The sequence below is a fragment of the Botrytis sinoallii genome, assembly GCF_014898435.1.
Source record: "Botrytis sinoallii strain Bc 23 chromosome Unknown BSIN_001, whole genome shotgun sequence".
NCBI classification, from domain to species: Eukaryota; Fungi; Ascomycota; class Leotiomycetes; order Helotiales; family Sclerotiniaceae; genus Botrytis; species Botrytis sinoallii.
This window is the reverse complement of record NW_024066028.1, coordinates 2,440,747-2,467,109: the sequence shown is the minus strand read 5'-3', so window position 1 is coordinate 2,467,109 and position 26,363 is coordinate 2,440,747. Positions and strand designations below refer to the sequence as shown.

At 32.0% G+C, this 26,363-nt stretch overlaps 1 protein-coding gene across 1 annotated transcript; it reads right to left on the bottom strand.

The window, feature by feature from the left end:
• Positions 1-11,801: 11,801 nt before the first annotated feature.
• EAF02_000546 (uncharacterized protein) lies at positions 11,802-12,227 on the bottom strand (the record flags this gene model as incomplete). Its single annotated transcript, XM_038896594.1, has 1 exon — positions 11,802-12,227. One exon carries the CDS (start codon positions 12,225-12,227, stop codon positions 11,802-11,804), a length of 426 nt encoding a protein of 141 aa, XP_038763453.1.
• Between the last annotated feature and the right edge of the window lie 14,136 nt (positions 12,228-26,363).

The following is a 26,363-nucleotide window of genomic DNA, read 5'->3' as shown; positions in this document are numbered from 1 at the left end:
GCCGAAGCACTCTTTACAACAGTACTCAACCGCTTCAAAGCATCAAACAATCTATAGCACGACCCTTTATAGAAATAGGGTTGCCAGACAACCCTATTATGAAAAAAAACGATTACCACAAAGAAAGTGGAAAAACATGTAATAGGAGTCAGGAGTATGTCACCCGGAATTGATCAGATAACTGTTTGTTTTTTTAAGGTGTGCTAGCCTAGTACAAAGAGTGTAATACATGAGATTTTCGCAGTCTGCCTCAGGCTTAACTATTATTCTAACAAATGGAAACTTGTTGAAGTAGTTATATTGTTTAAGATTGATAAGAAGAACAGAACATTCCCAAAATCGTGAAGGCCGATTGTATTGATATCGTGTATTGGAAAAGGATTAGAAAGGTATATCGTTAGTCAAATTATATGGACAGTCATGAGATACAATGTTATCAGCCTTTAACATTATAAAACACTGTCGAAAAAAGCCAATATTGATCTTACAGCTATTTTCACTCATAATGCTGAGCTTACTTTAATAACTGGCAAAGTGGTTATATTAATAATAATAAATATACAAGACGCTTATAATACACTCCTTAAAAACGGCTTCTACAATATATAAAAAAGCAGGGTTAGCCTATAGCGCTTTTGTAACTTGTTGATTTATTTCTGACTGGGAGATGTGTATGTATAAGATTTGAGGGGATTATAATATAGGATTTCCCGGTTGTATACAGTACTCCTTAGGGATTGCTATTTTCCCCTATCCTGTATACCCTCTACCTTACTGAACTTTTTAATCAAGATAAAGTATAGCGTTTCGGATATACTGACAATATAGCTATATATCACACATCTAAGAACCTATCTACAAATACATATATACTTCGCCAAACCATTCAATGCATTCTATAATAAGAAGATCAGAATAAGATCTTTTTCGCTTTAGAAAAGTTTGAGCTATTTTATATATCAAGGAAACATAAAATTGCAAATCCGGCTATAAGGATAAGTCGGGACCTAATTATTATGCCAATCCCTCTAAGGCTTATCAACAGAGTACAACCGATCTTACACTAACTTGATATCTTTTTTAATTAGCATTTAATATTTCTATAATATATCAAAATACACATTGCGAAAGTTATATATATTGTATTCCATATTCGATTAATAGCTCATATAGTCTATGGATTATCTACAGTCTGCTTGCGAAAAGCAATTATTACCTGTATACTCCCTATTGCCCTCTTCAGCTCCGAAGTATAGTTTGATAGGCTATACAAACAATGCCCAAATACAGACCATATTCCGATCAACACCAAAATCAAGAAATATATCGATTTAATCAGCAAAACAATTTACAATACAATATAAGAAGCTTTATTTATTTATAAGACAACCCTAACAATTATACTCCTTGTAAAAGTTAGTCTTCTAGTTAGAATTATTGTACTAAAGCAAGCTAGATTGAGGTTTGTATTTCGGCTTTAGATAATGGATGTATAATACCTATTTATAAATCGATTGAAACTATACATCAGAAAGAAAAAATAAAATATAGATATTCTGAAAAATCCCAATACAAAACTACAAAGAATGAAATAAGCAATCTCTGCCACCAAACGCCCCAAACTCTTATAACCTCACTTCTCTCCCAAATGCCACATCAATTCAACGAATGATATAAACAAAAAGGATACTACAAAAGTATTCAAAAAATGGTGGAACTTAATCCTCTAAAAAGATTACTTTGTGTTTTCAGATAGGTCTAAACAATACAATAAATATAATTATTATATGAAATACGGCTTTGCAATCTATTACAGCAAGTAACAGATTGATAGTGGTTATAGCTGTATATATAAACAATTGCATATTTTTGATATTAAAACAATTGGTATATAACAGGAACTAGAATGCCTCCTGAGTATCATTGATCGCCCCTATCAGGGACGAATATGATTATATATTAATAGCACCTCAGTAATCTAAGAAATACAAGGAAGCACTGCTACCTCCTCTCAATAGATATATCACAAGTGCCATCAAGCAATGCAATACTACGATATTGTAATCAAGTAGTTCTTTGAGCATACTGAGATTAAGGGTAACGAGACAGCCAATCGCCTCACTAATCAGAATACAACTAGGCCGCTTAACTCTAGCCCATTCTGCCTTTCTACAATCAGCAGCTCCCACTCTATTCTATGTGCTAAATGTCGGTGTTCCGAGAGTAGATGGTGGAAGGAAAAAAGGAGCCTAATCTTCAAAACGTACAATGTATGGAAACCAGTATATGATATCTCGGAGTCAGAAAGTCTCAAACTCTTTTGCGGGGTATTATATAGATTTATAGCGATACGAACTGGATACAATGACTTTACAGTCTATTATATTAGATTCAATTACAAAAATAACACGAATATTTATATATGTGGGATTGAGAAAAGCTTATTATATTTCTTTCAATATTCAATTAATAATTAGATACGCAGTAATTGGCCGTTTGCACCAAATCGACTTCGATCCGAATGGGATGCAATAGTATATATCAATTACATCCTACAAATATAATATAACTTTATTGATCTTCTTATTAGATCCAGATTTTATACTAGAATATATTCAAATTATACAAAACTATACAAATTCCAATCTATTCCAATACCCCAAGAATAAGCTTTCTATTCTAATTAACCTAAAACCCGCATTGAACAGCCATAAGCGTTCCGAGTGCTCTCCCGATCGACAGCGATCGATCTGATCATCCGCTAACATTTGGATAGTATACGAAACAAGGCCCTCTGAAACAGAACCACAAACCCTTAGACAGAATAGCTGCAGAATCGCTATGAGCGGTATTGAGTAGGGAAATACCAGAGGCAACAAGCCCCTGATTAGCTAACATTACACTACTATGAGTGGCTGGAACGCTAGCGGCCCGTAGGCCCGCTCCTTAGTACGTCTAGAATACCCCTTGGGAGGTCAGATATTAGACGTTAATCACTATAAATAAATAAATAAATAAATCTTGCTTAATGAACATTACCATTAATATATATTCGGACTTAGTACTTAATATTACTACTGAATTCTACTTTTTATTAGCCCACAATATTAATCCGCCATAGAATATAGCAACTCCTCTAGAAATACTTTTTCGATTATATCGATCATTTATTTAATCTATATCAATAAAGACTTTTATAATATCTACTAATAGATTATATTTCTTTACAATTTGATATTATACTCCCTCAGGCCTATATTTGAGTTTCTAAATGATTATAGCTCTCAAATATCACATTAAATTCTTTACTCCTATTCCATAGTATTTCGCTAGCTTTGCTATGTACTATAATAATCAGCCTAACATAAAGGAGATATCTGATTTTGTATATACTATTAAATAAATAAGACTATCTATAGCTTATTGATATTTAATAATATCAATCAGTTCATTATCTTCTGTAGCAGGTTATAGATATGAATAATTAGTAGCAGGTATCTTCTTAGTATAATACTAAACATATGAAATTCCGAATTTTGTGAGTATAGTTTTCAGATATTCTTTTTGGTTTAATATAAAAAAATCTGTTTACTCAATCTCTTATAATCCTAATACCTAGAATCTTACTAATCTCCCCCAGATTCTTAATATTAAAATATAATAAGAATATTATAGAAAACCAATTAAATTGATTTTTTGAGATTAAAAAAGTAATTATATTATCGATATATATTAATAAATTAAGTTGACAAACAGCATACATATAGAAACACAAATCAGCAAGACTTTAGATAAAGCCCTAATTAATCAATTGAGATTTTAGAATTATTATTATTATTATTAGTAATTTTCAACCGGGCCGTATAGGCGAACCTCCCAGGGGGCATTACGGTTGGGCTAACTGCGGGATAATCTCTAATTTACATGATCCCCCTCTCCTAAAAATGAGGTCTCAATACCCTCAGTAGCCTCCCAAGCGATAGCTAGCGCGCTTGCGCTTTTGTCTCCAATCCTCTGAGCGCCTCCGTGCGCGCTTTCCGATCTTTTATATAATGTTTTGATTGAAAGCTGCTTTATCCTGTAAGGGTAGCTTTTGTATGCATTCTAGTGCAACGCAGTGTATTGCATATATCGATTTTGTTCTTTATAGCCTTGCTATATCGGTTGCCTCCTATTCTGTATTTGTGTTCACCCGGATCGGTCGATCCATTTCCATTTCCTCTTCTTATTCTTCTGGTAGCGTTCTAGGGCATATGCTCCTATAGAAGTCTGTTATAGCAATAAATTCAGCGAACTTGGTTGGTGTATGCATTAGCTATTTCAGTAGTCATTCTTAAGCCGCCTGATTGCGGGATGGGTATTTGGGCCTAATATCTGGGGGCCAGGTTTCGTAGGTCGCAAGGACTTTTGCAGCAGTGCACGATGTTGCTCGGGGGATTTGTATATACCACATAAGCAATAAATCGTTGCTTTCTCGTATTTAAATCGTCGATAATAGCTTTCGAAATCGCTGTGTGCTGAGCAGATCGCTAGCATGCAATGGAGAGTAGCTTGTAAGAGTTCTAGTTCATTAGGGCATTTGTTTGTGCTCCTTGGATTCCATTTCTGGTACTGTTTGGAGAGCATGATTCTGTTTGATCCACCACACCTGTACTACCGATTCCATAGCAGTTTTTGCTATAAAGCGGATACCGCTTGCTGTAGGGTCGATTCGCATGCCCTGAGGCTGATTTTCTTGTCCCTTTATCAGCGAGTGCATCCGCACTTTGAGATTTTAGAAGTTGATTCCAATCTTATCCAATTTGTTTAAAATTATATAAACTTCTCAATACACATAAAACACATCTATTTGATATCTTAAATCCCTAAGATAATATGAGATATATCTCTTCCTTAAGATAGGATTCTATAAAAGCATTCTTTATATCGAAATACCAGCATTCGAGTTCTCTTTTGTAATAATCACTAAGAACAAATAGAGTATATCGAGTTATATTATAAGAGCAAAGATTTTGTTATAATCTTTTCCGAGAATTTAATTAAAACCTCTTACTACTAATTATACTTTAAACCTTTCGATCTTATTATCCTTTATCTTTATTATGAATATCTATTTTATTGAAACAAGATTCCCTCCTTTCAATAGAATATATTCTTTCTAGATGCTATTTGCAATTAATAAATTAATCTCTTTTTCAATAGCTTGCTTCCATTTTTCTTTATATTTAGAATCCGAGACCACTTGATAATATATAATAGAAATAGGAATTTCTAAAATCTATTCTATAAAGAAGGCTGTATCCTCGTTTATAAAGTTTTTTAAAATTACTTATAGGTTTTCGGATAATTTTGTCTTAATACTTATATTGATTTTTAATATAAATAGTATGGAGATTATAACATATTTGATAATATTTCTATCTGGATTTACTATAAGCATTACTATTATTACTCTAATTAGTTTCTGGATATACTCATCTAATCCATCATTATCTTGCTTGTATTTTCGAAAAGAGTATCTTTCAGAAATATCTATATTCATAAATGTAATTGGGGTTTCGATTAAGAATTGAGTTATAAATATAGTATCTGATATCTCTATCTCCATTATTTCTGGAAATAATATTAAATCCTCAAATGAATTAATTTCGATAATATTTCCTTTACTATTTTTATTGAATTTCTGGATATTATTTATTTTAAATACATTGAGGATTATTATCTTTGAGATCTCAGGAATAATAGTATCTTATAATAAATCAAATGAATATTCTGATTTTTCTTATATTTTATAAAATTTACCTCTAGGTCTTCTATCAAGAACGATATTTTTTATATCTTAAAAATCTAATACTGAGTTTTTTATTCTCAAATCTAGATCTCCTCCCTTTTTGGATTCGTTTATAATTATTTGGCTTATTTATACAATATAATCTAATTCCAATGAATATACTCTAATATATCTATTGGTTATAATCAAATATCTTATAAAAATACCTTTTCAAACCATATCTTATAACTTGTTGTATTGTTAATCCTTTGGAATTGTTTTTAGATTAATATATATATAGCACTTGCTTCCCCATATTCTATAATAACTAATGTCCGGGGTTGATTCTGTGAATACTTCGATTAGGCTGACCATACTGTTATCAATAATTGATCTAATATTTATTCTATTTCTATAATATATATTATATTTAATAGCTTTGTTCCAGAATTCCAATAGCAATCTGGATTCCTTTAGTATAGCTTTTATATCAGCTTTAGCAATACCAATATTTCTCTTGGCAGCTTTATTCTGATGAAATGATACTATAATTATTAATTCTGATTGGATCCTAGAGTTCTATTTTTTAATAACTTGGATTAGCTTTGGTGTATTGTTAATTTGAATAGCTATTATCTTATTATCAATATTAAGTTCCAATTCGGTTTTCTATTTCTTCAATCTTGGTATAGCTTTATCTTTTGTTTTTAGGATCAAAATCCAATTCACTTTTGTTCAACTGTTTATAATCAATAGGAAATAGCGGTTTCCTCATAATGATTTTGGGAATGGGCTAACAATTTATTTATTTATTTTTATTTATTTATTTTAATTTACATACAGGGGGCAAGCTGCAGGGGCTCGCCACGACCTCCCAGGGGGTAGGTACTAGGGATGGACTATGCTTAGCGGGGGTGCCGGTATAGCCACGCGTTTCCGTTCTTTTACGTGTGATACAGGCTGGGGGAGAAGCGGCCAGGAGCGCTGTGCGCGCTCCTGCCGCTTGTCTTCCGCTTGCAATGTCGATGCTGTTCAACCCATTTCATACTAGGTAGCTCAGGTTTGCGGCTGGCCAGAGGGCTCTATATTGTCAGTTTTGTTTGGTGCAGTTTGTACACAGCGGTGGAGGGGGGAAAGCGGCTCCAGAGGGGGTACAGCCCCGGTTGGCAATATGAAAGTAGGAGATCAGAGGATCTCCGGAAAGACTGAGCTTGGTTGCTCGAAGTTGATGGTGATCGCTAGGAAGATTGCGAAGTCTGTTGGGGTCTTCAGAAGAAGAGAGAGATAGTCGATTGCACTCTTTGTGTCTCGCGGGATTAAGCCGGGTTTGTTCGGCCAGTTGTCGAATTGGGTGCGAGAGAGTGTCGGCAGAGCACCAGGTGCTCAGGCTCTTTGCTGTATCCGCAGGAGCATTCTGAGGTTGACGTTGTCGTGCTGAAAGCGTCGATGGTAGGATGCAAAGTCCCTGTGTCCGGTTCTGAGCACCACCAGTCGCTGAAGAATAGAGCGGGGGAGGGCAAGTTCCTCAGGTTCCTTGACTTGATAGCTGAGGTGCCAGCAACGGTATCGGCCGGCGCGAGGGTAACCTCATTTCGCTTCCACCATCTCTGTTCTGCCCCTCGTCTGAGGGTTCTGGCTGTTGAGCTTATCCCACTGATAGTGGGAGCGATGAGTTGTCGTTTTCGATGTGACTGCTGGCAAGGCCCAGATCGGCGAGCCGATCGGCCCTTCTCGTTTCCAAGGATTCCAGTATGTCCAGGCGACTATCGGATCGCCACTTGCCTGTTCCTCATAATCTCATGACAGCGCAGAAACGCCATTGGGATGAGTCGGAGGCGTTGCCCCTAATACACCAGATGACTGAGGTGCTGTCGATACACATAGTGATCTGCCCCAGCCGGCTCCAGTCGAACAGCGCGCTCCAAACCTTTTAGAGCACCCACTACTCGGCGTCGAAGACGTGCGAGAGCGGGTTGATCCGCCCCATGGCCGGATGCTACTGGAAATTGTCCCCCGTAGATCGCGTAGCCGTAGCCGACTATCTTTTTGCCCTCGGTAGTATTGTTCAGTGCCGTCTGAGAAGACTGTGATATAGCTATCAGGCAGACAATTCCACCATTGTGTAAATTCAAGCGTGGCTGCTTCTTTTCTTCACGCCTCCTGTAGGATCGTTGCGGCTCCCTGCGGAGAATTGCGGTGGGGAGAGTATTGGTCTCGGTGATTTCGGGAATCAATCCGGCTAGTCTGCGGAGGTTGGCAGAAATGAATTATATTATAACTACTTTCTAGAATATATTATAATACAAAGTAGGTTCGCTACACCTACAGACGCTTTCCCGGCTCACTTGTGATAAAGCCACTAGTACTAGGCTTTTATAGAATCTTTTGACTATATTAAACTATCTATTGTATAATTACCTTCGAAAGTTCCGGCCAGGACCAAAACCATTTCTTCACACTTTCATTCCTGTTTATTCCTTAAGCCTATCTGATACCTTCATTATATTTTTTGCCCTATAATATTTGATTATAGACCAACACACACATCCGTTTTCTCAAGCTATATAAACAGTATCGCTATTGCTATCATTATATACTATACCTTACAGCTAGTAGTTGTTTTGCATTACCTTGCTAGATCTCTCCTATACAACAAGGCTGACTATATTTTGCAGGCTTGCTATTTCAGATCTTTAGCCAGACAGCCCTTCTATAGTATTTCCAACTCACTAATCAAAGCTTTACTTGTAAAATCCATTTCCCTAATGTATAGTTTGTAATCGAAAATAGAGTGCTAGGAGCGCATTGCATATATATATTATAGGATTGACTTCTATCTGAAATCCTCCGCTGCTGTAATACTAATCGAGCATTATCAAGTATAACTTACTAAAAGCATTCTTCCTATACCGAAGCTCCTCCGCCGCCATACCGCTCCCGCATACTCGAAGATAAGATACTAAAAACATCCCTCCTCCTACTTCATATATACTCCCGCCGGCCCCAGTAAACACTATCCTAGCCTTTATATACTTCCTACTATTCCTTTTTCTTATTTATAAATATCCAATCCAGTATATCTATAGATCGTATGTATTGTTGAGTTATAAAAACTCTGCATATTAGTACTCTAAAGATATTCTGTTGATTTTTGTTTATCAAGTTAGAATATCGCTTCTGCTTTAATACAGATTTCAGTTAGACTCAGCTATATTATAAAAGCTTCATTATCCACTATTTCAAGGGCTAGTTCCACTTCGCAATACTCTGCCACGATATGCTCTGGCTCTGCTCCCCACACAGATTCGTAACAGAAATGAATTATATTATAACTACTTTCTAGAATATATTATAATACAAAGTAGGTTCGCTACACCTACAGATGCTTTTCCGGCTCACTTGTGATAAAGTCACTAGTACTAGGCTTCTATAGAATCTTCTGACTACATTAAACAACCTATTGTATGATTACCTTCAGAAGTTCCGGCCAGGATCAAAACCATTCCTTTATATTTCCATTCCTGTTTGTTCCTTAAGCCTATCTGATATTTCTATTATACCTTTTGTTCTATAGTATTCAATTATAGATTGATATATGTATCCGTCCTTTCGAGCTATATAAACAGTGTCGCTATCACTGTTATTATATGCTATACCTTACGGCTAATAATTGTTTTGTATTATCTTGCCAGATTTCTCTTATACAATAAGGCGACTATATCTTACAGGCTTACTATTTCAGACCCCTAGCTAAGCAATCCTTCTATAATGTTTCCAATCCACTAACCAAAGCTCTACTTGTAAAATCCACTTCCCCAATGTATAGTTTGTAATCGAAAAGTAAGCACTAGGAGCGCATTGTATATGTATATTGTAGAATTGGGCCTCTACCTGAGATCCTTTGCTGTTGTAATATCGATCGAGCATTGTCGAGTATGGCTTACTAAAAGCATCTTTCTATACCGAAGCTCCTCTGCCGTTATGCCGTTTTCACGCACTCAGAGATAAGATGCTAAAAAACATCCCTCCTCCTATTCTATATATGCTTCTGCCGGCCTCAATAGATACTATCCTAGCCTTTATATACTTCCTACTATTTCCCTTATCATTTGTAAATATCCGATCTAGTATATCTGCAGATTGTATATATTATTGGGTTGTGAAAACTCTGCACACTAGCACTCCAAAAATGTTCTGTCGATTTTCATTTGTCAAATTAAGGATATCGGCCCTGCTCCTAACACAGGCTTCAGTCAGACTCAGCTATATTATAGAAGCTTCATTATCCGCTATTTCAAGGGCTAGTTCCGCTTCGCAAATACTTTGCCGTGATATGCTCTGGCTCTGCTCCCTACACAGATTCGTAAAGGCATGGTTCCGCATCAATCCTGCTCTCATCTCCCTTTTACCGTCGAATGGTTTTCATCTCCGTTTTGCTGGTAGTCCTCTGTTCCGAGCATCTTCGCGATCACCCTCTGGTGATCAGCTGCGCGTACCTTCGCTCCCAGTACGGCCTCCGATTAGTGTACAACCACCACCCGGCTCCAGCTGACTCTACTTAGCTCTCCGATCGCACGATCGAAGGTTCGTAGGATACACCACGTACAGGTGAGAGTCATCGTATCCCAATGGGCTAACAATATCAAAGTGAATAAGCTTTAATCTTTTTGTCTTATAGGAATTGAGTTATTTCGAAATTAGATTCTTTATCTTGATGAGTATACAAACTTTGCATATAAAGATCTTAAATAAAACTTTAAGTGGCTTTTCTAATATAATAATTTTATAAAGATTCCGTATTTTCTTTAAATTAAAATAGTTAAATCCTTTGTATCATAATAAATAAGTTTCTAGATCCTTTTGGTTTTCTCTAAGGAGCTATTTAAGTAATCTATTTAAACTCAATATTACTAATAATCTTTATACTCAATAGAGCGATATCTTATATCCTTTTGTAATATCCAAGATCATATTAAATTTCCTCTATCCAGTTTTGTTTTGATAATATTTATTCTATTCTTTTGAAAATATATATAATTTGAATTGAATCTACCCTAAATTCAGCTTACAGATCTTCTTATTAAAAAAGAGATTAACTTTTAATCTTAGTTATATAATATTTTTAAAAGTAAAACTATACCCCTATTTTCCAGTTCCTTATAATAGTATCTATCTAATTATAGTATATTAATTCCTCTACCGACTTTTATTATCTTTCTCTTTATTTTCTTAATATTCTAAAAAGGAAAAAGGTGGTTAGATATGTATAAACAAACACCAGTATCTATATACTCATAAGAAGAGGTGATCTTACAGATAAGCTCTTTAGATATACGGCACTCTTCATTATCAGATTCTTCTTCCACTTTCTAATAAATCGAGATCAATTGGAAGGCTTTCGCTATCTGTAAGGTGAGCTTGGTTACTCTTCTAAAGAATAACCACTTTGATTGTCTTTTTAATATTACTTTTTGTTACTAGACTTTATAGTATTTACAAATCAAAGCTTATGTGAATAAGAGATCTTTGTAATTATATAAAAAGTGTCCTTTTTGTTTATATAGATAATAACCAAAAGATTTTACATTATCATTTTGTTTTTGCTTTTCAAATAAGCTTAATCCTTTGTATTCTCTTTATCGATCCGGAATTACATACTTTGTATTAGTGATGTAAGTTGTTCTATTTCTTAATACTAAGTTCTTTAACTATAAGATACTTGATCTTATTTTTCAATTACTAATGTGCTTTAAATACTCATAATATCGATTATTATTTGATAATCAATTGGTAGATTTCTTGTAAAAACTAAAAGAGAGTTTGATTTTTATATAAATCTTTAAATACAGAATTTGTGACGATTGCATCATTTAGAATACTAAGGTGAAGAGCTAGAAGAGCTCTTCGGAAGGAAGTGGTAATATACAGGATTGTGGATCACGTGAGGACCTAGCCGATCCACTAATATGACAGGATCGTCACACTACCCCCCCCTTCTGAAAAGCTCGCCCTCGAGCGTACTAATAGTATTCTAAATACGGTTCTCCAATCCAACTATATTATGATCTATATTCTCTAATACCACTAATATCTGGTCCATAGTTCCAATACTAGTTCCAATATTGCCTATAATATAATTCGTAGCGTCGTCGATCGCTTTGCGGAAGTACGCGTTTTGCGGTTTCATCGCTTTTGCGAGAGAGGCTTCGAAATCAATAGGAGGAGGTTTCGAGAGTTGTTGAAAAATAAAATGAGCGAAAGAGAGGAGATCCGCTTGAAATGCGTCTCTTGTCGGTGGTGCCGATGGAGCGGCGGAAGCGTTGGTGGAACGCGGATTGGCCTGGCAGATCAACTGAATAAGCTGCTTCGTTGCGGCATCGATCGTGCGAGCGTATTGATGCTTCGAATCGATCAGTTCCTGCAGTTTGCGTGCTAGGTTCAGGATCTTCGGATCCATTGTCGATAGAGCAAGGAGACTCTAAATGATGTGATAGTGAGGTATCAGCTCGTCGGTGGGTGAGGTCCGCAGGAGCGGAGCTAGGGAGAGGTCTTGATCGGAGGTCGTACGAATGGTCGTATCGGGGAGCGGGCGTGGAAGGCAGTAGGCATTCGGCGAGCGGGCTAGCGATAGGAAGCTTCGCATGAGCGATCAAGAGCTTAAAAAATTTATATGACCTTAGTATAATGTGACGATTTGCATCATTTAGAATACTAAGGTGAAGAGCTAGAAGAGCTCTTCGGAAGGAAGTGGTAATATACAGGATTGTGGATCACGTGAGGACCTAGCCGATCCACTAATATGACAGGATCGTCACAGAATTGATTGTATCGAGCTTGTGTCGATATTCCTTAAACTTGTTTTAGACTTTAATAATAATTATCTCCAATTGATTTAAGGATTTGAAGGTAAATGTCTAGATTATTATTAGGTACAAGTTTACTATAATATCACTTATTCTCGAGTATTTAGATTTTAAATAATTTCATAATATATATATTATATCATATTCATTGGTTAGCACTTTATTGTTATCGCTGAGTAATCTGCATATATATAAAAATGCATTAGCTTTATTCTTTAAATATACAATTTTCTTCTCAATATTGAATCTGATATATATTATTATAACACTTTTAATAATCGAAAAAACCTTAGTGCTATTGTGAGCGAAACTTGGTACTGGTCACGTGACCTCTTTCTGTAGCTAGTATTTATAGGTCTTCTTTGTGTAGTTTAGAGAAAGCAGTCAGTTTCCACCTATCTTCTTGTATGTTTTGTGACGCGTTATGTAGAGTCTTCTTCTTCTTCCTTTGCCGGAGGCGTTACGTTTCAGTGACTTATTTGTAGTATTTATAAAGGACTATTTTATAACTTTATTACCTTTTACTCTTTTATATTGATGATCTATACAGGGAGAAGAATGTTAAAAGGTCAGGAAGTTGTATACAAACCTGAGCTCTTGAATTGCTTCAAAAAGCAGAAAGTCATTGGTTTGGAAAAGTCGATAGGAAATAGGGGAACGCGGAGTTATTTAGTATTACGGAAGAGTCGGATGATGTTAGTTTGATAATGGATGGAGAGGGGGAAAAACAATCTCTTTCTTTCAAAACCGATCTGTGGTCTTGTATAAGTCTGAAATAGGATAGTGTTATTCTTGAATGGATTATATCTTATTATTATGGAAAAGCTATAAGAATAATTCATGGGAATCTTTTTGATAATATTTGTAGGAATCTGGATAAACAATCTGATTTGAAGAGAAAAGTTTTTTCTTACAAAATAGATCTAAAAAGAATTGGGCAAGATTCATTCCCTATATTCAGGTATAGAAAATTTTGAATTCTCTGAGAAACCTTTTAGCTCTTCGATATTGCTTATACTTAAATAGGACCTGATTGTTTCAAGAAACTCAAAATAGTCTATAGTGAGGTTGGAGGAGAATTGTTGTTTAATTTAAATAAAAGACTATTTATAGAAAAGATTTATTCGGCTCAAGATCAGAATATCCAGAAGTATTCCCGAGAGAAACCTGTGGTTGAGGCTCTCTATGACAAGATGCTAAACTATATTTTTTTATTTTTTTTCCTCTTATAAGGTTTGAGGGAATAGGAGTTACAGAGAATATAACTTTGCCGAATTTTGGCAAAGTTATTAGGAGAGGGAATGAGAAAATCTGTACTTATATTGTATACAAAAGTACTGTTTATTCAACTACTCAATCACTCCTCATATTATATTAACACAATCCTATACAGAACAACAATCAATCAATAGCATATCTACTCCTGATTTTGGAACTAAGTTTCGGAATGATAATCTATTTATTGCAGAATCTGAGTTCTCAAACTTATTATTCGGTATCGATACTATCAGTATTGACAATCAAGAAAAGGACTCTCTGGAATCAAGTGTAATTCCAATTGATTGAAAGACAAGTGATAGCAAGAAACCCGACAAAAGTTTCGATCCAAAACAGATAGAAGGAAACTTTAGTGCCAAACAGCTCGCGGCCTGCTTGAACTATTTCTCCAAAGCTCTTGTACCTTTAGTTCCTTCTTCTGAGATAACTGGAATGTTATGGTTCAAAGGTTTCAATGCTACTGAATGGTGTGAGGGGATAGAATACCTTCTTCGGAATTATCGAATGTAAGCCGAAGACTTTTGAATGTGTATACCTCTTCAAATGGAACACTCACTTCGAGAGAAGGTTAAAGCTATAAAGGAATGGCAGGCAGAAGGATGGAATTGGGAGAAGCATTTCAAACCTGCTTTTCTTAAAGAGTATCTCAACAACGATCTTATTCAGAAAATATACTCCTGTAATTATTTGCAAAAGCTTATCAAAAAATATAAAAAAGAAGGAGGCACAAAAATTGAGGATCTCGATTGCTATACTCAACAATTTAATTAGATTGTATAACGGCTTATCAAGAACAAAGTCTCAACAAAAGCAAAGTTACCGAACTCTTTCTCAGAAGTATATAGCCCAAAGTCTCTCAAAGATGTATCACTATAGTCAAATATGATATAAAGCAATCTAGTACAATGAATTGGGACAGAGTATATAACTAGGTAATACAGTATACGGAATCTGAATCTCAATATATCCTCCTTAATACTAGCAATAACAAGGATTCTGATTTCAATGAATTACTGGAATCTACTACTCCAGTCAAGAAGATACAAGAAAAAAAGAAAGTTCTAGTGGTTCAAAGGATGGATAAGATAGAGAAAATAACTAAGGCTTTGAAAAATCTCACATTCTTTCTAAAGGAACAAGTTATAGCAGAATCTAAGATTAAAGAAAAGATTAAGACAAGAAGGATTCTTTTTAATTCTAATACTATAGAAATACCTCAGATTGCAATCCGTAAGCCAATTCAGATTTTCTCCCCTACTATTATCAATATAATTACCAATAATACTATTATCAATCTCGAAATATTAAAAGCTATATATTCAGTCTATAAGAAGATATACTATAATTATAATAATAAATAACCTGAAAATAAGAAATATAATCTTAAGAAAGATTATCTAATCTTTTGAGAATATATTAAAAAAGGATTTATATATTACAACAAGATAAATTAATTGAATTGGAAATCTAGGGACAAGTCAGATAATCCTATTCCAGTTATATATAACAATAAGAGCAGCCTAAATCTAGTCAAGAAAATCAGAATTCGAGCTTTTCAAAATAACTGGATAAAGTCTGAGAAAGATAAGGAGATTATACAATTTGTGAATATAAAGAATGAATTAATCAATACCCTAATGAATAATAAAATGTATACAATCCAAGAGTATATTAATATTACAGAAAATGTATAAAGAAAGCAAGGCAGATTATTATATAACAATTCAAATAGAATAACAAAAATATATCTAAATATCTTTTCAAAACCTTTTACTTTACTTATAAATAAAATCCTTAAGTTCAATTGTTAATAATCTATTGTTAATATATTGTTATAGGGTATTATATAAAAAAGTTCTATAGATATTTAATCTTACAATATAGAAGATTCTATTATAAAGATTGTAATTGAAAAGGTATTAGATAAGATTAAGAAATTAAGGCGGAGAATAATCTCTTATGTAATGAATAATGGTTATAGCATGGTGGAAGCTGTTGATTGAGAGATACTTTCAATCAAGATTCCAGTTATCATAGGTTTTATTATCAAGGAATACCCTAATATATAGAAAAGGTGGACTATAAAGGTAGATGATTTAATAAGACTTTTAGTATTTGATAGTTTTATAATAAAAATAATTAATAAACTTCCTATTCCTTTTAATTGATAGAATATATTAGAGTTCTAGAAACAATTCATCTAAAAGTTATTTATAATACGGTAAATATATCCTTTTAGGATAATAGGGAAAACCTTTCTCATGTTAGAGTATTTCTTAATAATTATAAATCTATCAAAACAATCCCAGATTCCGGATTGATAATCAATTTAATCGATATTAGTCTAGTGATGAAGCTGAACCTTTCGATAAGTTTAGTACAAGTTATGATTATCAGTATTAGCTTTACAAAAATAAGCATTAAAGGACTTTGCAAGGATGTACAAGTATCTCTTAATGGTGTGTTAAATATCATCAGTCTATTTGTAATGAAGAATGTATATAATGATTTACTTTTAGGAATGCTATGGATTATTACAGATAAAGTTATTTTTATATATAAAAATGAAAGCTAATACATTACGGTTATAAATAATGATAGAGAGAACTAAGCGAGTATATAATATGCTGAACAAAAGATTTCCATTTCTTTTCGCTTTACAGGAAACTAGAGTCTGATGCTCTCAGAGGGTAATATGTTAGAATGGATATAAGTTCCTTATTAAAATATAACTTTACCAAAATCTAGTAAAGTTATATTAGATTATATATCAATATTCTATATAAGAATAAAACAATCAAAATACTTCCTTTAAGTTAACCTGGGAACCTGATAGATAAAGGATTGGGAGGAAAAAGCGATTAGTTAAAAAGATATAGAGAATAGAATCCTTATCTGCATTTATCAAGGAAATGGAAAGATTATCTTATCCCTCGATTTAATAAAGAATTGGAAGACTATTGATTAACTTCAGAAAAACAAAAAGAGATTGATTTTAGAAAAATACTTTCTGTTTAGAAACAAGAATTATTATTTACATATTTGCTAAACCGAGAAGGAGCTTTCGTTTTTGATTGGATTTATACAGGACACATACAGGAAGAAGTAGCCTCTCCACAGAAAATCCGGATTATCCCTTACAAAGTATAGCAGACGCCTGGTTTTCCAGTTCCAAAAGCTTTGGTTGAAATCGTTTTGAAAATGCTTTGTAAGAGAATAGACCAAGGAGTTCTCGAATATGCGAATGGCCTTTATAGAAATCCGTGGTTCTTAATTAAGAAAAAGACTTTTGGTGCTTATTGACTGATAAATGTAGTAATAGAATTTAATAAACATTCGATCAGAGATGCTAACTTATTTTCGGACACCAATACCTTTACAGAAAATTTCGCAGGATATCAAGTTATATCTTTAATCGATTTCTTCTCAGATTATGATCAGATTCTATTAGCTATAGAAAGTTGTGATATAACTGCATTTCAAATACCTTTCGGATTGCTATACTATACCATACTACCTCAAGGTGCTACAAACTTCATCGCCCAATTCTGCAGAATTATTATAAAAATTTTGAGCGATTTAGTACCCGGAACAGTAATACTATTCCTAAATGATATAAGAATAAAGGGATCTAAGACTAATTTCAATAACGAGGAAGTAGTTCCTGAAGTACGAAAATTTATCCTTAAATATATTCAAGGGATCAACAAAACTCTAGAGCATATAGAAAGAGCAGGATATTCGATTAATACAAAATCAAAATGATATTATAACGATATGGAAATTGTTGGATATATAGTTGGTTCTAAGAGGCGGACTTTACAATAATCAAAGATCGCCCGAATTATAGATTAGCCTAAATCCAAGAATGCTATCGAAATACAAATATTTCTGGGAGTATATATATACTACCACATATGGATCGAGAAATTCACTCAGAAAGCTGAATCGTTATATTGCTTATTAAAAAAAGATTGAGAGTTTATCTGGATAAGAGAACAAGCGAGAGCTATGAAATTGTTAAAAGCTGAGTTAATTAAACCCTTTGCTCTAATATCATTAAACTATAGAGATACCTTGATTATCAGGATAATTATTTTAGGCGTAGATGCTAGCCTTGATGGTTGGGGTGTAATTTTAGGTTAAGAACTTAATAATAAGTATATAATAACTAGGTTTGAGAGTGGTTTGTGGAATGATATAGAAAAGAATTATAATACTACAAAAAGAGAATATAAAGGAATATTCAAGGCCCTTTGAAAGTATAGATATAATTTGTATGGAGTTTATTTCATTTTTGAAATCAACACTAAAGTTCTTATTATTCAATTGAATAGAGCTATAATAAACCTTCCAAAAGTATTAGTAACAAGATGAATCATATGGATTAGGCTCTTTGACTTTGAAGTTCGATATATAAAAGGAATAATCCATATTATAACGAATAGACTTTCCCATAAACCGAGTATTCTATCCGAACTTCAATAAGAAAAAGCTTAAGATAATAATATTAATAAATAGATTATCAATAAGCTAAACAATATTCAAGATATTCTTGTCCCTTATAATTTTACCAAAAACCAGCAAAGTTATATATTGAAATTAATTTATAATAAGAATAATCAAGAAATAGCTAAATACCTAATAATACTACAAAAGCCTAAAGATATAATAAAAGAGATTTTTAGAAACTTCAAGAAAAGAGCTTTCGATTTCTGTATTCGCAACAATTACCTCTTCAAGATCAGCACAAAACAATTACCTTTAAGGAAAGTGATTGACAATTAGAAAGAACAAAATAAGCTTATCGGAAATCTATATAAGATATATAAGCATAAAGATATAAAAAGCATTTTTGATAAGATATTCTATTTATATTATTGAATAGGGATATACGAAACTATCAAGAAATTTGTTAATTCCTATTTAAATTGTTAATTTCGATAATTGAACCTTTAAGAAAAGCCCTTACATCCTATATGGATAAGTATATATTAGTAAAAATGTGATTTAGATATCATGTATATATCTCCTAACAATAGTTATAAATATCTTATACTTTTGAGAAATGATTTGTTAGGATAAATAAAAGGAAAGGCATTTCGGAATACGATCTCACAAGCTGTAGCTATTTTTATTTAGAATGTTGTTTATCGATATTCTGTTTTTAGTAAGGTTTCGATTAATGAAGGATCAGAGAATAAAGTGTATATAGTGTATTTCCTGAAAAAATATGGTATACAGTAAATGCAAATTTCTATATACAATTCTAAAGCAAATGGTTAAATTAAAAAAGGGTATCAACCTATTACTAATGGATTATCCAAAATGATAAATGGAAAGGGAGATTGGTTTAGACATCTCGATGTAATATTGTTTGCTAATAGGGTTACAACATACCGATCAACTAATCTCACCTTATTCTATATAATTTATAGCCACCACCTGGTGCTATTTATTGAAATAAGATTCTGCATCTGGAGAATCCTTAATTGGAAATCTATAACAATCTGAATAAAATTGTTAGTATTGTATCTTTGATAACTGGAAATATGGAATATTGATATAGAAAAAGCTATACTTCGGAAAAAGTGTTATCATTTGAACGGGAAAGTGTACTTTGACAAAAACAATAATGTAATAAACAAAAATATTATAATAGGGGATATTATACTTCAATACAATTTATAATCAAAAATTGATATATTACAAGAAAGGAAGCTTGTATACTAATAGCTTGGGCTATATCGAATAGTGACTACTAATCCAAACAAAAGTGTTTATATTCTAGAAGAGATGAATAACACCCCAATTAATAGAATCTATATAGATTTCCACCTTAAGAAATTTGTCAAAAGAGAAAAGGAATATTTATTTATTTCTGAAGGAAAAAATGAGAAGAAGAATAATCAATCAGAATACAAGAATCTATTGAAAGCCTTATTGGAACCATATCGATTAAATCGAATAGATTAATGTTTTGACAATACAGAAATAATAATGGATTATATACAAACAAATAAAACTCCTAAAGTCTTGATAACTATTTCAAAAGATTTTAATTATATATTTGTGGAAATTCCAACTATCAGTCTATTAATAAGAATAGTGTTTTTCCTTATATAATGGGAAGAATAAATGCTTATCAAAAATTTAGATGGGAAAGGGTGTTTGTTCTTATTCTTGTTTGAAAATTTCAAAATCTTTTCTTTTTCCGGAATTTATCTCTAAGCATATCTTCTCTTTTATTCTATAAAAGAATAAGGAGAACTAGAAAGCTAGATAAAGATACTCTTTATAAAGAGATAAATACCTTTCCTTTTTCCCCAAGATTGATTATCTATATTCGCTTTATTCTTTTTATATTATATTAGTCCTTTCTTCTTCATAATTTCTTCTCTTTTCAATTATAATCCTTTATCTTATCTGAAAGAAAACATTCACTACTTATTTCAAAGCAATTTCCTTTTTCAATCATTTCAAAAGTCTTTATAATTTTGCTATTTTTTGGCAAAATTATTTTTTATACGAAAATCCTTTATAATAATAGACCAACTCGGAGATAACAGTGCTTCAGAGTAGTCCGAAGATATGGATTTAATTATTCAATATTCGAATATCCAATTACAATATATGTAATATAATGTGATGATAATAATTAGTAATATCTAACTAATTAATATATTGAATGCTTTCAAGGCTATCCAAAGACTTTCTGAGGAACTTCAGTATGCAAAGTTCATGGAATTCAATACCTAAATAGAAGTGCAAAAGGTGAAAGCTAATATTCTAATAGAAATAGTCATAATACTAATTCTATAAGACAATCTATATATCAAAATATATATAACAACAAAGTAGATAAAGATCGACAATGAGAACATCCTTATATAAATAGAAAAATCCTGTGAACTGAGACAAAAGACTATTAGCAAGATTAGTGTGTATTAGGATTACTCTCAAAAAGGCATTACATTTATTACAATCCTCATTATGATTTACGAAATCAAATTTCAGAATAAATTCTTCAAGCTGGCCAGAATAGCTGATCCTAAGATAATATTGGAATTAATCAATGAAGAATTTATATATAGATTAATAGTAAAACCAAAAGCAGATATTCGGGTTAATAGATATCTGATATCCTCTGAATTCAAAAGTGCTTTTAGGATTTTTAATAAAGATCTCCCCAATATTGTTTTTGAATGGGATAATAAGTAACGATGTAAACTCAACCTCTGATATAATATGATTAATATATTGAAAGAGGCTAGTATAGACTACTTTGAGGATACTCTGCCTATTGGAAATTCTGTTATTGAATTTCAAGATATCCCACCTCCTTTACTCTTCAAAGATATTGTTATTAATCTGGAAAGATAGAAGAGATTTGATATACTAATAGTTGATAAAGACATCGAGCCCCTTTAGGAATATTTAATAGATAAGATTATACCTCAATAAGGTAATCTTTCAGAAAAGAAAAGTGATATATTAAAGGATAAAAAGGAGGCAGATATTATTTAATCTAAAGTCTATAAATATAGCTAGGAGGTATTAAACTCTTAGAACTAATTTCATATATTCAAAAAGAAATATATTATAAAGCAAATCAATTGGCAAGTAATAATAATACTAATTAATCAAATACCTCCTAATCTTTATGGGTATCATATCTACCAACTTATTAGTGTTCTTAATCTCAAGATAATTTATATTAATCAAAAAATATTGTTCAAACGTTTTCGATATATATACAAAAACTGAGATCAAATCAATAATATCTGTATTCACAAAAAGCACTTCCACTAATTCAAGGAAAGCCTTATAACCAACAAAGAGTGAAGAGATAAACTCCTTGGTATTCTCAAATTCAAATCTGTTAACCGAAATACTGTTGCATCAATATTGGCATAGGCTTTTTCAGCTAGATTAACCAATATCCACAAGATCGGTGTTTATATATTAAAGGAACAATATCTTTATTTTTATAGGGAGACTTTTATATTGTTGATTTAAGAATCCGTGAAAATGTATTGTTATTATAATTGTTATAAAAAGATAAGCTTCAGCTTCGCTTATTATTATTACTATTCCCTCTAGCAACAAGTCTTTTGATAAGATTTAAAAATTTGATGAAATATTGTATTATAATGTATAGATCGAGAGTTCCGTTTAATCTTTATTTCTTTTTCTGTAGTTATTATATAAACTGGCAAAGCTTTTGATTATACTTTTGTATATAGCAATATAAGAGAATTATATACAAAAAACAATACAATATATACTAATAATCTTATTACATACATTATCCATTTAGCAAATAAAGGTATTAACAAATCGATATACAAAGTTCGTTATAGTAAGATAAAAGCAAAAGCCAAGCAAAATGTGATATAGTATAAACTTATTAAGAAAACTTTTGGGAAGTTTAATAGGCTTTTCGAAAAAGGGTATTTTCAAAATATAATTTTGAAAAAGAAGTATACAGACTATATTAAACTAATCAAGTCTGGATAATTCAACGAAATAAGTAATGTGTCTTGGATTTTCATTGTTGATAATAATCCGGTAAGTTTTAGGTGAAGTATGAATGGTTAAGGAAACAGATTGCTTACTATATCCATTATTCTATATACTATAATAAAACTGGCTTCTGATAGCAATTTAAATTCTATTCTTAGGAATAGAATGAAATACAAAGATGTTATAAAAGCCCATCGCGACTTGAAATCTATTTTCGATAAATATATTATCAGTAATAAGCAATACGAAATTCCCAGATTCCTGGTTGAATATTACTTAACTTTGCAAAACTCTGTTGAGTAAGTTTTTGTTAATAAACTCTTTTGAAATAATATATTTATTCTTAATAAAATAACAAGACTTTTTATTATAAGTGACCAGGATTTCGATTAATAGTATAGAAAGTATGCAAGAGTTACCAAAGTTTCTTTTACACAAGTATTTGATAATACCAAGCTTATTAAGAGAAATTATAGGAATAAGTTTTATTTTAAAACTATTAAGAATCTTCTGAAAAATGAATATGAAAGTATATATATTGAACCGAATAATAAAGAAAAAATCAGATCCATTCCGTTTAATAATAATAAGGACTCTGATTCTGATCCAGACCAAAATCTAAATGAAAATCCAAATGAAGATCTAAACAAGAATCCAGATCCAGGCTCAGGTCAAGGCAAAACTAAATCCTCAAGTACTTCAAGGTGTAGGAGGTCTAAATATAATAGGACTTTAGAAATAAAGAAGAAATCGGAGTTTGAAATACAAAAGAGAATTCCCAAGCAATACAAACAGGATAAGAGTATTGAAACTCTAAGTCAATAGAGTAATTAGATTTAATAAAGGGCCTCAAAAACAATTTTAAGTTATTAAATTATTAATTTATTATAATTTTATTAAAATTCGATAAAATTATATTAATTAATATCAAAAGCTAATCAACAAGTTACTACTTTTAGGAATATCGATACTTGTATCTTTCCTTATCTTGTTCTTCTTGTTTCTCTTCCTTTTAGAATATACTTTTTTTTTTCCTTTTAAACTTGATTGGGATAATCAACCTTTCTATATAGAAAGGAATATAAGCGAAACTTGGTATTAATTATATAACCTCTTTTTATAGCTAGTATTTATAGGTCTTTTTTGTATAGTTTAAAGAAAGCAATCAGTTTCTACCCATCTTCTTGTACATTTTGTAATGTGCTATGTAAAGTCTTTTCCTTCTCTCCTCTACTGAAGGCGCTATGTCTCAGTGACTTATCTGTGGTATTTATGAAGGACTACTTTACGACCCTACCATCTTTTACTCTTTTACACTATCAATCTTTATTCCAAATTTTTTGATTCTTGTATGATTTTGAAATATGAATTTAATTATATAAAATTAATCCTTTTCTTTTAATTATATTTTCATTTATCGGAACCATTTTTTGTAAATCTTTTGGGTAAGAATTGGGATATGCTTGACTTGTTTCTTGATATTATTCATTTTGGTATTTGTATAGAGAATTTATAGAGTTTTTTCTTTTCCTTTTCTTTTTCTGTATAGACAATACTATATAGATTTGTAATTATAAATATATAAGTGTAAATAGTATTGTATATTTTTCAACTTCACGAGTTAATAATAATGATTGATTATAATATCATATATTAATTATAAAGTAATATTGTGTACTCTTCAATTCTGCAAGCTGAATATAAAATAATACCATGCATTTTTTAATTCCGCGAGCTAGATATAATATTAATTATATTAATTCTATTTAAAGGCTATACTAACCAGATCTTATAATTTATTAAAAGATTGAATAAAAGAGATCTTTATATTGACTATATAGTTATATATATAAACATATTGATCTCCTTGTAGTATTATATAAGGAAATCAATATGCCTGTCTATGGTTTGTCTAATCTAGCCCGTTTAGGTAGCCGTATTACTAATCACTACACGTGCTTAGCACCAGTAACTTCTATTCCTTTTAACATAATCTATTATAAAATTTAATTTCATTTCATTTAATAATAAATACTGTTCATAATAAAGGAGCAGGCCAGTGGAATACATGTAATATTAACTATATAAATAAATTATATTAAGGTAAAATCTAACTACAAAGTGAAAGTGATATATGCACAGTAGCTTAAAGCATGTGCTACAACTTTCAACAAATACTTTATTTTATTAAAAGAAATAGATTATTCTAAAATATATTCAAATTTCAAGATTATAAAAATCTTTTTGAAATAATTACTTTTATTAAGATTAAAACACTCTTTAAATATTTAATCTTAAAAATATTTTTTAAATATTTAAATTTGTCACGGTGTGATATCACGTGACATATTGGTCCCCTCGGAGGGGACCGAATTGGGCGCTCGCACCGGAGCGCAAGTGAGCTAGGGCCCGATCGGGCTAGCTCGCTTAGCAAAATTCTGTATATCTTCAACTTGGAAGATCCTGTATCATAGCTCTTTGAGCTACGTCTTAATCCTCAATCTGAACCTATTACCCGAATCAGTATAACTTTGCAGATTAGGGCAAAGTTATTAGAACCCTATCCCGCCCGCCTGCCCCGTGATAAAATTAACTATCAATTTCTTTTATAAATTAAACATTTATTTAAGAAAAGAAATTGATTCTAATTCTGATTCTAATTCTTCTAATTCTTCTAAATCTTTTTAATCTTTTTAATCTTTTTAATCTTTTTAATCTTTTTAATCTTTTTAATCTTTTAATCTTTTTAATCTTTTTAATCTTTTTAATCTTTTTAATCTTTTTAATCTTTTTAATCTTCTTAATCTTTTTAATCATCTTAGTATTCTTAATATTCTTTTTTAATAAAATAATAGAATAATGATTAGATAATAATAGTATTTTTATTAAATAAAAATATCAATCAGATAATATAAGTAATCTAATTATTATCATTTAAAATGGTTTTAAACCAAAAATTTCCGCATGACATGCTATAATGTGATCTATTAATGCTTATTCTCACGATAATGTAAGTCCCATCACCTCTCTAAAAGACTTAGTATGCTAGTAAACCTGTTGCATTTTCTATCTTTACATCCCTAGTTTTATTCAAATTGCGAATAACCTGAACATGTGTGTATCTTCTCGACAATATAATCATATTAAAAAATGTGTATGGGGTATGTATTCAAGGTTACTTCGCAAGGAATTCAATACCCGGGATGGAAGGTGGTGGTTGCATTGATACGGGACTGATCCGAAAAATCCTAGCTATGGATTGAGCTCGCAGTAAGTTCGATCAAACCTGTCAAGTTATTTTAATGCTAAATTAGCGATACTCACAATATCCTAGGAAGCATACTTCCGCGAGTTTCCCATGTGGAGAGAAATGGCCTTCTTTCGACTCACAACCTACATGAATTTTGACCAAGAGGAAATGAAAGAGTTCATCGTGGCGCTTGATTGGTAAAGAAATTCATGCATGAAGAACTTGCTGGCCGATGAATATCCAACGGCCCTGCATCAACGATCTTTTCTTAAAACCCATGTTCTTCTCCTGTCGAAGGGAGCGCCTCTCTCTCCACATCCGGGAAAACAATGCTTATATTTCGATAGCTTTCAAGGTGAATATCAGGGGAAGTATTGGCACTATGCCCCACGCGTGAGATCCAGTATCAAGATTTCCATGCCCATTTTATCACAGCGATGTATATTGTCATATTTTACGGGGGTCGACGAGAACGTGACATACACATTATCAGTCTCACCCCTCCACCAGATAGAGAGTCGTCGTCAGCCTTTTCGTTACAATACCCCGAACCATCAAACTGCCCGATGCAGAGTTAACTTTTCGTAGCATGAGAACGTTTTTGTGCTTGGCATAGGTGAACGGGTCCGTGAAGTCTATCACAAAAGTTCAAGTTGACTCTGTAGCTGCATCGTGA